Source organism: Trachymyrmex cornetzi, unplaced genomic scaffold, assembly GCF_001594075.2.
Source record: "Trachymyrmex cornetzi isolate Tcor2-1 unplaced genomic scaffold, Tcor1.1 scaffold122, whole genome shotgun sequence".
In the NCBI taxonomy this organism is placed as follows: Eukaryota; Metazoa; Arthropoda; class Insecta; order Hymenoptera; family Formicidae; genus Trachymyrmex; species Trachymyrmex cornetzi.
The window spans coordinates 1,880,900-1,894,985 of NW_017295784.1; the positions used below are offsets into that span (position 1 = coordinate 1,880,900).

At 33.7% G+C, this 14,086-nt stretch overlaps 1 protein-coding gene across 1 annotated transcript in view; it reads right to left on the reverse strand.

Annotated features, from left to right (window-relative positions):
* LOC108769688 (netrin-1) overlaps nucleotides 1–14,086 on the reverse strand; it is a 202,793-nt gene that overhangs the window by 46,200 nt on the left and 142,507 nt on the right. The window contains exon 3 of the mRNA XM_018520809.1: nucleotides 955–1,104. Coding sequence (XP_018376311.1) covers nucleotides 955–1,104 — 150 coding nt within the window. The remainder of the gene's footprint in view (nucleotides 1–954; nucleotides 1,105–14,086) is intronic.

Here is a 14,086-nt window from a genome sequence, read left to right on the forward strand (position 1 = left end):
ACGACATTTTCGCTCGTCCTATATTTATTACGCTGCCTATAAGCCTTTTTGCATGGTAAAATACAAGCATTGTGTCTTCGTGATACTCGGAGGCGGGTAACGATGTAATCTTTCGTGACACGAACACTCGTTCTTGATTGAAACTCGATTTGAAACTAAAAGCCGTCCGTGGCGGCGGAAGCATAGGATAGGTCCCGATCCGATGGTCGCACACACGTTTTCGCAAATTTCGCCTAATTGGACAAGCGCGAGGAGATCCAGTGTCGAGATCATCGCGTGTTCCTCCCGATCGATCGATCGATCATTCTCGAGAGCAGTACGAGTGTGGTCGAGCAGCTCCGGTGTTTTTTTTTTGCTCGACCTTCTCGCCACCCTGGTAGCAGATCTTTTAAACGTGAAATCAGCTTGGTGAGAGACTTTTTGCATTCTCTTTCTGGTCATACAACATTGCGCGTCTTTGTATCGTAGTGTGCACGCGAATATATCGATAACGATAAATCGCATTGACAGAAAGAGGTTTTGCGATACTTTTTCTTTTATTTTGAATTTATAATTCATATTTTAATTCATATTAAATTCTCTGTAATTTTAGCGTTCTGAATCTACTTTAATTATTTCTGAAAAAACTGCGAAAGAGTTCAGGCATTCTCAAGAAATGTAACTGCAAGAAATCCGCTTTCTCTTTCATTTTTTTTGACTGACTAGTTTCTTAAAATTTATTCAAACGATATCATAACATCATCTTATGAAAAGGTACACAATTTCTCTTATTCTCTGTAGTCGGAATACTATCTTTTTCGTTGTATCGCGACATGCTTGGCGTAGCTCGCACAAAACGAGATTGGCTCGAGGGGGGTGACGAGCGTCGACGGAAACGAAATCGAAATAAAAGATAAACGCGGCAATGAAACCGGGTATCAAGCACAGTGAACGCACGCGTGGGCGTGTACTTACTGATGCAAGGCGCAATATGCGATCTGCTCTGTTGGTAGCCCCTGGCGCATCTGTTGCAAGTAATACCGGTTACGCCGTCTTTACAGGGACACTGGCCGCTGCTCTGGTTACAGGTCTTTCCAGAAGCTCCGATCGGATGGCAGTCACACGCTGTAATACAAAAAACGAGCTATTTAATTAATAGAAAACAAGCGTAACTTTATTAAACCAAAATTTTTGAGAAAATTGAAAACTAATAAGGATAATATATATTGCTTTTTCATTTCATTATATGTATATTATTTTTGTTATATAGAAACCATTCAGAATTAATTTTGTTATTTATCTTGAAACATCGAATACTATCCTCTTTTAGCTTCTGCATGGAAAGTATAATTTTGCTGAAGTACAATAGTATAATTTTGCTGAAGTATAATTTTGCTGAAGTATCTAAAAATTTAGCATATAGCTTTGAAAAATAATTTTGATGGACTATTAAAATAATTATGCGGGACACTAATTGATTGCTAGAATATTAAAACTTTTTCCAGCTTTGTTCATCATGCTCGAGTTTCCTACGTAATTATTTTAATGTTCAACAATATTATTTTCAAATCTATATCTAGCTAAACTTTTAGATATTTTAATAAAATCGTTCCTTCCGTGACAATTGGAAAAAGCGTGGTAATTTAGCGACACGTGGTATAAATGGTATGATTAATTAATTGAAAATTTTATGTCAAAGAGAGAGGAGCATAACTAAAAATCGGATGAAAGAGAGCTTTAATCAAGTTGATCGCGTCAAATCCACTTGCGTCAATCCGCTGATATTAGTGCATGGTGTTCGAATTTACTGTCGTCTGCTATCTCGTTATGCTGTACCGCACTTTTGAGATACGCTGATTCTATTAAGAAACAGCGTAGATAGGCGACCCGGAAAATGATGGAGATAGCCAAACAGGCGTGACGATCCGCTACCTGAAATTAAGATAAAGCGCGGACTTTACATGGCGCCTATAAAAGGACCTTCGCCATTGACTGCATCTCGATAAACGGAAGATCTTACGTGGGATAAAAGCGCTTCATTCCCACGAGCAAGACACGAGGAGTATACTAATGTGGTGGAAGTTCTCGCGATTATCGGTAAATTGAAAATAAACCAAAATTTTTGAGATTAATTATAGAAATTAAAGAACTGATTTCTCGAATTCACGTTTAATTTTTAAATAATTTAAGATTAAAATATTATCGAAACTATGTTTAGGAATATTTGAGTTTTAACCTGATTCAAGTAGAAAACTTATCTTAGATAATAAAGTGTCCAGAAACGTTCAACCAAGAAATATCTCTCATTAAATATATAACTAATAATCACAGATATCTCAGATATTTTAATGTCACACAGTGGTCCTACTTTTATAGATAGGATTTTTTTAATTACAATTTCGTAATTAATTTAAAATTTTTCTGTAACAAAACTATCGAGATATCAATAGATTTCTAATTATAAATAACTGAAAACAAAAAATATTTCACAAATTGAATTTCAGAGATATAAATAGACAATGAAATCTTATCCTTTTCTCAGATTTGAATTAAATTATGAGAATTTTAATTCGAGAATTGATTATAAGAATATTAGAAATGGAAAAGTTGTGCAAAAGATATGCCTTGAAATTTTTTTTAGAAAAACTAAATTTAAAATATTTAAAATATTTAAAAAATCTCATTTAAAATTAATTTGATTAAAGAGGGATATATGATGTATTATATGATGTATCATAAATGATAGAAGGGGACTGCGAGATGAATGCATTCCATTCTTATCCTAATTTTATGCGCCCTAATCTTACGTAAGGCATGAGTGTGCGAGATATTAAAGAGCCCTTCGCGATTGCTACACGTAGAACGAAGAGAATCTTCATTGGTCATTCCGGAGGATTTATAAAATCAATCAAGCATGCCTCGACGCTATCAAAGCATACTTTAGAGAAAGCTTATAAGCCTCCTTTGAGGTTTGATGAAGAAAATATTTTTTAAGCTGAAGAGAAAAGCTAAGAAATATTCAAGCGACCACACGTTTAGTTATACCAAATAATTTGCATAGGTACAGGAATGAATAACAATTATCTCTTCGAATACTCTTTTGTTTAATATGAAGGTCGTTAATTTCTCTTTAATTTATATTGAAGACTCATCGAAAATTGAGGACGACGCTATTGCTGGTGTAGTTATATTATTAAGTATAATACATCAATTAATCTTGAAAATTACAGAACAAAAAGGAAGTAATAAATAAAATTGATTTATTGTTACATTTTGAACAGGTGTTACTTGAATATTACAAGAATGATATCTGCGCGTTTTTTTTTGTAAATCATAAAATGCAAATAACTTGTGAAGATAAAAGGGAAACATAGAATCATGGTACAAGTTATCATAATTATACAAGCATTAACATTCCGTCTCTCAAGAGAGTCGTGCGTCGCCAGCGAAATTTACTACCAATAATCACAACAAAATTGCGCTCATCGTAAAATAATAACTCGACTGATTTACGACAACCGTGCGTAATCAACTGCAGTTATGAATCTTTCTCGTAAATTGTATCGTGTTGATAACACAGGGTAATGAAAAACTTATGTCGCACACGAAGGGCTAAAATTAGCAGCTATGTGTGTAAAATTAATCTCATTATTTAACATACGATATACATGATGATTAAAAAGTACATCAGTGAATTAAAAGTATTTTCGAAAAAACATTTTCAGGGAAAAAATAAAGTTTATTGAAATAACAATTTAAAATTTAACAATAGTTATTAGAGGTGGCCCAATAACATAAAACATAAATAGAAGCATACAGTCACATACGCAAGATATTTTTTGCCAAAGTCATATATTTAAAATAAAAAATTATTATTACAATTTTTAATTTTAAATATACATATAACTTTGGCAAAAAATATCTTGCGTATGTGGCTGTATGTTTCTTCCTATTTATAACAATTTAATTTAAATATGTAGCATAGGTTTTTTTTATTGTATAATTATTTTGACGAGAATAAGGTACATTAATCGTTTTCATAAATATCACGATCTGTTCATTTTATAACAGAATCATTATTCATGATGCAATAAATAGATTCTAATTATCTTAAGCCTACTAAAGTCGAGGTAATAATTGAACGAGACTGACGTCTCACTGTTTTCTAGAACTGATGAGTAGCCATGGGACAAAGTTGATCCTTATCTTCTTTCGCAACTCTCTCGTCAAGAGCTAATTGTATCGCATGTGATGTACGAGACAACGTCTCGTTTAAATGTGTCCATTCCCGGCATAAATTACCATCTGTTTCGCGAGACGGTCCACGAAAATTAATGGGGAACGCGATTCACATAATTCTCAATCGTCGACGGCTCACACATTGACGTGAATTGTTGTTCGATCGTTCTTGAGCGAGCTCTTGAGCCCACTGCTTAGATTCATGGCGCACAATCAAAATACAATCGCCCAATAAAAATTTTATTGCTATGGGTGCACATATCTTCGTGATTAGCGTTTGACATAAATTAGACTCGCCAATATTTCGTACAGACCGATGCCGACAGCATTCTTGTATCTTATTTCACTATTCACTACCGAAGTGAGCTCAACGTGACAATAATATAGGTATTATATCGGTTTTTTTAAGACACTGAATGAGATAACAATTTTTAATAGTTATATAAATGACAGAATATTACTGTCATTTATTTAAATTGAGCTAGATGGAATAAAAACATTTTTCAGCTTGTTTACGAGAGTTATGAAAAAGAATAATTTTCCATGTAATTCATAAAGAAACATCATAAAAAAAAACAGTAATATATTGTAAAAACCTTGAAGAATTGTCTTAATAAGTGATTAATCGGTCCGTTATCAATCAGATTTTAGCACCATTTAACTTGGATTGCGCGACGAATGGCTTAATCAACCGCGAACGTGCGCGAGCCAGTTCGATCGACGGTGCAGATTACAATTCCGTGGACGTGTGTCACGGGAGGTCACGACACGGTTTATTGGTCACGCGGCGCTGTCATTAGAAATGTCATAAACAGTGATTAGAGGCATCACGGTGCAGCGGCGTAGTTCAAGGATTACTACGTTTCTTGTTACGACGACCGCCGCCGGGGATATAAATTGCCGTCGTCTCCGACCGGCTGTCTCCGGTCGACGTTGAAACCGACGTTCGACTTTCGACACCTAAATCGCTGTAACGGTTGTTTCGTATTCGTGCGACTTGTCTCCGGAGACAAGGAGTCGTTTGTTCCCTCGTTACGGGCCCTTTCGTTACCTATAAATTCGTTATGCAACTCTCGCCGCGAGACGCCAGACGTCGGAGATGAAAGCGGCAATCTCGCGTCACGATACCGCGTGGAAATCATTCGAATTAGGATTCGTGGAGATCATTAAAATCGATCGTCACCATTATTGCAACAGCATTGCGAATTGCAAAGATAGCTTATCGAAAAGTTAGCCCTGCTTCTATTTTTCTACTTTTGTCACTAATTCATATTTATTGTAAATTAATATAATTATATAATATTAAACAACTTTGAATTTGAAAATTATTCAGGTTTCAGTACTTTTTCACAACTATAAGCCTAAAATAAATGTTTATAAGAGTAAAAGTCCATATAGTTGATAGTAGAATTTCAAATTGCAAATTTTAATTAGGTCTGTTATTATATTTAAAATTATATTGTTATTATTGTTAGTCTTGGTTTCTGCAAATTTAAATAAGGCTATATATACACTTCTAAAGAATTAGCTAGATGTATATGTAAAAATAATTAAGTATAATGAAACAAAGCGAATACATTCAGTGATTTGCGATTTCAATATAAAGAAAAGCCTTCAGCAATCTTCATAATTCTAAGAATAAACACGCGAAGATCAGATGAAGGTTGTTCGAAAGTTGACGATTAAACATATAGTACTCATTAAATAAGGCCGTCAACTAACTTTTTTTAGTACCATATTATCTTGTTACGTAACAAATTACACAAGAGACTTAGTATCCGAGAGATACTTCTTACACGTGATCTAAAAAGCTAATGTTACATGGATTTGATAACGATTTTAGTAAAATAGAATAGGAAAAGGAAAATAATAATATTTGTATATTATTTTCTTGAAACTGCACTTTCCCTAATTTATAAAAGCAATTTATTCTATTTTTTCTAACTTGGAATGGAACATCTCAAATTACAAAATTGTTAGAATTGTAGGAAAAAGAGTTACATGAAAATAAGCTTGTTGTGAGACATTCAGTATGTAGAACTTGCACCAATGATAATAACTATGATTTCCCTTAGCGACCCTTCACTGCTGGCACGCAAGTGTCTCGTATCTCATCTGCCATCTCTTGGCATGTTTCTTCAGATTATATTAACGCTAAGAAACCATTTCGTTTGTTTCCTATCTTTCGTTTATTGGTGAGATCTAAGCTGGAAAAGACACTGCGCGTGCATGGCCGCGGTTAAATCCATTAAGCGAAGGGAGATGAAAACGACTATGATGCTCGTGTACAATAGATCTTCCCCTATCTTTAGACAACTATTCTACGGAGGCACGTTGCTATTCTAATGAATTCTATGTTAACCTGATCGCCAGAATCGGAAACGGGACTTATCGGATTATCGCGCTAGCGGTAAGCCGAGCCGGTTGTGCCGTTTTCACATGGAATTAAATCCAGGATTAAGAGCAACGTCTATTCAGAATTGCTTGTCAACTTAAATTGTGCTCTTGTTCATTAGTTGCTGCTAATTATTTTATACTGCCATAAGATTGTGGCTTTTATTGATAAATTTGTCGTAACAATTTTTATTATGGGAAGTGTAGAAAAAAATGTTCATGTAATAACTTTTATTTTAATCTCTTAAACGATTATTTAGATTTGCTCTATTGTTTCTTATAGTATATGAAAATCCCATATATATCTCCAGTAGTTCATTCCAGAGATTCTCAAGTAAGAGATTAGACACCATTTGAATCACTATACTTTTTCAAGATATCCATGTATCTCATTCTTATGCATCCATCTCGTTCTATCTTAAATGTCTTGAAAAATATGGTGGACCAATCAGAAGTTGTCTAAACAATAAACAGTGTCTAATCTCTTACTTGAGGATCTCTAGTTTATTTATTCTGAATTGCATTTTGCTATTGCAGGATTATTTGATATTTTTGAATATTTCTTCTGAAAACTGAAAATCGAACGACGTATTCTACAGTAGAACAATATCGCAAAAATTAAAACTGAACAGTGCACCGAATAGCCATCTTTAATTATTCGTACGTGACTCTCTCTCTCTCTCTCTCTCTCTCGTACAACTAGTCTTGGGACTCAGAATCGGGCTCGTTCCTGGTGCGTGTACGACTAGTATCGTGTACGATAGTATCTAGGAGGGCCGGTATTCATATGTGTTCTCGAAAGGTCAGTGCGCGAATGATCAGTACGACGCGACGGCGCGCGCTCAGGAAGCACGACGAAGCACCGTAATTCACGTTTACGCCTGCGAAATGAGCGAGCATACCAGCGTGTCACTTATTGCCAGCTAATATAAACATGACTCCGAGACACCCATAGAGATAGAAGAAAATGTGCGAGGCTCGTAAATCATGGTCATTTTACATTTTACTCATATGTCAGGCGCGACACGCCGTACATGGCAGCGTGGCTCGATTTTGGAAACTATTAACTTGAACTATCGTCTTCCACGCCGTAGGTTGTACAACCACTCCGCTTCAGAGAAATCGCACTGCGCGATCTCTAATGGTTCCACTTGTTGTAACGAGCCAAGGCATACACAGTAATGTCCGGCGGTCAGTCGTTCTGACTATTCCACACCAACATTCGTTCACGTTTCTTCCTGCTATTTATCAATACCTTTTTGTTTGAATTTAAAATTATCTACACTCATATACACACACTTGTTGCATTTGAAACGTTATGACTAATGAACTGTTATAATGTAACAGTTGAGTTAATTTTGCAAATACTTTTTGTATACTATTATTTTCTAAATATTTCTACTCTCAACTAGTGTTTTTCCTTGTAAAGAATTCTCACCTAGAAAATAGAGTACTTGTATTGAAAAAAATGTCTGGTTAAAATTGAATGAATCAAAAGATTTAGATTTATCAATCAGAATTCCAATTATCTTAACTTATACAATTCTAGTAGATTTAATTAAAAAATTTTGGTTCATCTCCATTTTTAACCAGAATTCTAATTAATCTAATCAGACATTTTTCTCAGTGCGGTAGAATCTTGAAATTTGTATCCTAGGTTGTAACACTTATTTCTTTAATCGCGCTAAATCTTATAAATTTTCAGATTCGTTTGGTTTTAATTAACATATAATATTATAATTTCTAATTTTATTGAAAAGCGTAACACTTTTATATGTAAGATAGCAGCTTTTCACGTTTTGCATTGAAAAAGTACGTGTAATCGTAATTTTCTTTCGTTTCTACTTTTTCGTAATGTAATTTTCTCACCGCCCTCCAGCAAGACGAAACTGGTTGGATCACGAATATTCGCTAAAAGGAAGCTTCAGAGAGACGAGCAAGCGAGCTTGCCAGCTCTTCAAGTCATTCCGCTCCTCAGCTCTTCGTTGCCTCTTCTCGCGATTAGCATACCGACATTCGTGGAAATACTATGTTGGAAAGGTTATCTTAGTTCTGTCAGCAACCTATAATAGTGATGTTATTTTAACTAATAAAATTTTCGTTGACATACCAATAACCCATGTATGAAGTTTCATCTGATCCTTCGCGATAAATGAATAAGGTCTGGTATCAAGAAATTAACTGTACCGTTACCAGATAATAGATTTATCACACACATTCATATATTCACATGATTTGTTCTAGAGAAAGATAGATAGAGAATACGAAAATATATGAAGTCTAATTTAATCGATTCTACATTTAAAACAGAAAATCGTTAATATAAAAAGTAACTACAAAAGATCATCTAAATCCTGAAATTATAAAATATTTTCTAAACAGTTATATTTAAGACTTCTCGAAAGCAAACAGTTTTTAGAAATTTATTTAAGAATATTTTTTAATCATTAACATTTGTTTAAAGAATTCAAAACAATGTTTAACATATTTAAAATGAAATTATTTTTATAAAATATTATGAATTTAATAAAATTTACATAGAGAGATAATGAAAATTTGCAGAATATAATATAAATTTGTAAAAATACAGAATCGCGCTAAACGAATACTAACAAAAGTATTAAATTTTTGTAAAACATCTGTCAAAAATCTTATCTTCCATATGACAGAACAGAAAGTGCAATCTCATGCAAAATAAAATAGAAATATGACGTAAATCGTATAACGCTTTACGAAGTCGTCAATTGCCATAATACCACTCTTTCGCATCATCTGCCGTAACATCTTGCGCTTCCGGCTCGGTTCAGGGTCTCCCCTATTCACGCTATTGATGTCGTGAAAGCGTGAACCGGTCCCTTCGACAGCATCTTCAAGATTAATCCGTTTCGCGGAAGTGCAAATGGTCCCGTCGTGCTTCTACTATCGAGGCTATGGATTTAGTCCTGCGGAACCCCCGTCTTTCTTGTTATCCCACCGTTGAATCCAAAACGGCGCGTTTAAGCTTCCTCTTCTTTATTTTTATTAGTAATGCGGTTAATAATTTTACATGCATTAATAATTTTACATTTAATGGCAATGAGAAAAAAATAAAAATTAAGATACAAAAAATTCTTAGTAATTAAAATTTTAATGTAATTAAAAATGATACAAGCAAAAAGATATTTAAGATAAAGAACATATTTTAAGAAAAATATATTTAGCGTGAGATCTTTTTTTCTTTTAACGTAAAATTTTGAAGATTAAACACGTCAGATGAGAATTGTGAAAAAATATATAAAGATATGTATTTTTTATTTTTAAAGAGAAATTTAGAAAATTATTATTTCAATATGGAACTTTTGTCTATGATATTATCACTGTATTTAAATATATACATTTATAAGAAATGTTTTTTATAACAGATGAACTGTTTCTCATAAATTGGTATAAATGATAAAACAAATATAATTTTGATCAATTTCTTCCAAGTTGAAATAAAATGGTAAAGTTTTCTTTTTAAGATTATCCTTCTCATCATCTTATCCGCCAACGTTTTCAGATGATGCGTTTACTAACGTCGGTTTATGCAGCTTCTTCGAGATTCCCATCCGGGAGATTTAGTCGATAAGTTGTGAGAAGCTCGGCTTTATATTATGAGCTTAAATCGTAAAAGCGACGCTATCGTTTGCCGCTTAGCGATAATCTCCTTCAGATTAAATCCTTCAATGGCAACACGAATGGTCGTTGCGTTCCTCTTTTGGAGAGGGTTCTCCTTATCGCGACAGACACACCACTTTCACAGAGAAGACACCTCAAGAACTTGAATGGTCCTCGTCTCTCCTCATGATACTGTTATCGTCGCATCGATCGATCGACCTTGGTGCGTGAACGATCGTACGTTAATGTGCATTCCTGGATAGTCTCGCACTTTGGAATCCAACTAGAAGTGTCTCCGACTCGCGACGTCCAGACTGAGTAATTAGCTATGGTCAATGACGTTAAAGTTTACCCTTGACACTCCTATTTATCTTACTTTTTTATCTTTCTTTTTGTGTCTTTCTTTTTCTTTCTATCGTGAGAGATTAAGTATTTTTTACATCAAATATGCATTGAGTCGTCGACAACGTCGACAAATATGGCCACGAATAGATATTTATGAAATTCCTTATTTTATAAATGTGCACAAAATAGATTTTTCGCGACGTCGAAGCTGTAAAAGAAATAATCGATATTCCTGTCTCCGGATTAAAATCCAATCGGTATAAACGATCGCGGGCGCCGCTGTGCCAAAGCTCGTTTTACATAATGAAATTCCAAACCTGCTTTCGACAGCTCTTCGTTCTTCAGGATTGACTGTATCGGTAAGCGATATCGAAGTCGTTTTTTTGTCTTTCTATGATTTAATAGTATTTATTTCTTCGATAAATTAAAGTTATGAGGTGTCTACAGGAAATGTTGTAATTGTTGAATTAAAAAAGCTTAAAAAGCAGAAAAAGACTTCTCTATTGGAATTTCAGAATGCATATTGTACCCCACTTTTTTCTTTCTAAAATATTTTTAATGTATTTAAAACAGAGAAACAGAAAAAGATATTAAAAATGAATTGTAGAAATTCTCATGCAAATACTGAAGAAATCGCGTTTTTAATATCTCGATTACTTTGTTAATCAAATTCGACGTCAGTTTTATTCGCAATAATCGCTTTGCATAATGAAATTCAGAAACAACCTTTGACAATTTTTCGCTTATCGTCGACAGATCCGACTTTTATAAGAAACGAGAGATGGTTCACCGAAAGAAACGTGACATGTCCCTCTCACCTACTTGCTTATGCACGCTCGTATTTTTCATGCGAAGGTACGTTGAAAAGCGGTTAATTACGATTGCACTCGGAGTCGAGTGCGTATCTTAATAAAAAGCTAGAAGAGAAACTCCTCATTATGTGTATACTGTTCGAAGTCATTTTAAACTCTTCATAAGCGTTTAATGAGCTCGCTTTATATTGAATATATTAAAACATAGTATATCAAACATGATTCGCTTGCTATAAAAGCAATTCAAATAGAAATTGTCATGTTGCTTCCGAAATTATTTTGAAATTCAAAATATGAAAGAGTATGATAGGAAATTTTCATTATATCCATTTACAGCAAGAATTTAATTGCAATTGAGAGAGAAAGATTATAAATATAATTATTATTTCTTTAAATATATAACCGCATGTTTAATTAATATCCATCTTGTCTTTTCAAATTGTTCGGGCGTTTTGATCGTCTGCTTTTTCTTGTATTCTTTATCTTACGTTTCTCATCCGTGTAATTGCATCTGCCAATCTATTTGTTTCACGACAAGTTCCATCTCTATGTCGTCACTTAATTAATCCATTGCAAACGTATAGTAACCATAGACTGGTGATTGTATCCTTTTAAGAATCGTACAGCGCAATATGCAATTGAAAGGTAAACGCAGTATTCTGAATGGTGTCCCGACTTTGTGCAAAATATGGCTAGGCATTCCCCTCTAAAAGTATTTACGAGAGAACGCATGTTGAAACAATATCCACCTAACAATTCGTTTATTTTTCATTGGCAGGATATGCTACGTTACACGAAACGGGGTCTTTGAAAAATTTGCATTGAACAGAACGTTTTTTTTTACGCTAGTTCAGCTAAATTTTTAGCCTTCTAAAGACAAACATTGATATCAATTTCATAATATTAATTAGTTGAATTTTTTATATTACTTTAGTTAGTGAGTCTATAGAATAATCTGACAATAACGTAATAAGACTTTTTTGAAGAAATATTTCAGAGAAATGCAAGAAGTATCGCATTTATTTTCTATTTATTATAATGCTTTTCTCTATATAACACAGATCTACTTCTATTTGATTATTATTAGGATAAATCTTTTTTTATCATAAATGAAATAAAAACCAGTTTCTTATATTCATCTGCCTGATCTCTTGATCTTGATCTCTGGCTGAAGATCATTGTATATAAAATTTACATAAAATATCTATATAATTTGTGAACTTTACGCTTCTCGTAAACTGTTTCTCATTAAAAAGTACAAGTTTACTGATCGCGATGCATCCTGAAAAGATCACGCAGCTAGCATAATCGTGTCTAAATGCGCGAATGTGTGGGAGAAGAGAACCAACTGGATTTCGGGAATAGGGAGCGGTTGCGTCCATCCAGATTATTATGGTCCAAAGAATCAAGCCAGAGAAAAGTAGGAGAAAGAGAAACCGAATAAGAGAAGAAAGCGAAGCTCTCTCTGGTGCGTCATAAATTCGACTTATCGGGTCAGTCTCATGAGCATACACATATTTATATTCCTATACCTACATGAAATTGTTAAGGCGCCTTAAGCCGATTATCGAGAAGAGTTAAACTGACCCTGAAAGGCTTCTTCGTCGTCTTCTTATTCACCCTCTCTATTCGTTCTCCCCGTGAGTGTTAAAAAAGTTACGTTGCAATCGCGATTGTTTTTATTTTCGGGCAACCATTTTTATTATTTCGATCTATACTAATTATATCTAGTCGGTTATCAAACAGATTTTTTACAGTTGTACGTTTCACATTAAATAAGTATAATATATACGTTCCATATTTTTTTCTAATTAATTAATTAATAAAAGATCATCATTTAATGAAAATAATTTATTAAATTTTAAAGTTTTATTAGCTTAATGGGATGTAATTTTAATATAACATAATTTTAATAATTTATTACTTCTAATAATTTATTAAAACCTTTTTATATAGAATTTTATTATAAATTGCCACTATATTCACTTTATCGACATATTCATTAATCGGCTTATTTTATGCGTTATTATGTATTACTAATGTATGAATGGATTGAGCATACAAGCATAAACTTGGAGATTTAACGGGTAACGTGCGATATAAAGAAAATTTCAACATCCAATTCGAGAAACAAAGAGTTATCGAGAGAGTAATCTTGATAATAAATAACCGTTGAATTTAATTCGATAGACATAATCCGATTATAAACGTGAAACTCTTTCCTCATTTAAAAAAGCTCTACCGTGGCACGTCATCGCGTAGCTTTCGAGTTTGAGTAGTCAGTATTTCGAAGCCAGTTAAAGCAGATTCGGAGATGGGTGGCCAGATAAGGATCTTTATGGCAACGGACGTCCTCTTACAGGTGGCATAAATCCCGCGCGACTAATTAGAATTTTATAATGGAACGAAAATGGGTATCAGATTACACGGTCGGCGCGCGCTGTCTGGGGATCATAATTATAAAATGCAGGCGCATGTGCCGAATTTACATTCTATACTCTGCCCAAGATGAGATCGCGATGAAACTATGGCGACGTAATATATATATATATATATATATATATATATACTAACGTATCAATAAAATAAGAAAAAAAGAAGGGACAAATGCAAAATTAAAATTTATTAAAAATTTTACGAATGGCAGTACATATAGCAATAAAACATTATGCACTTTCAAA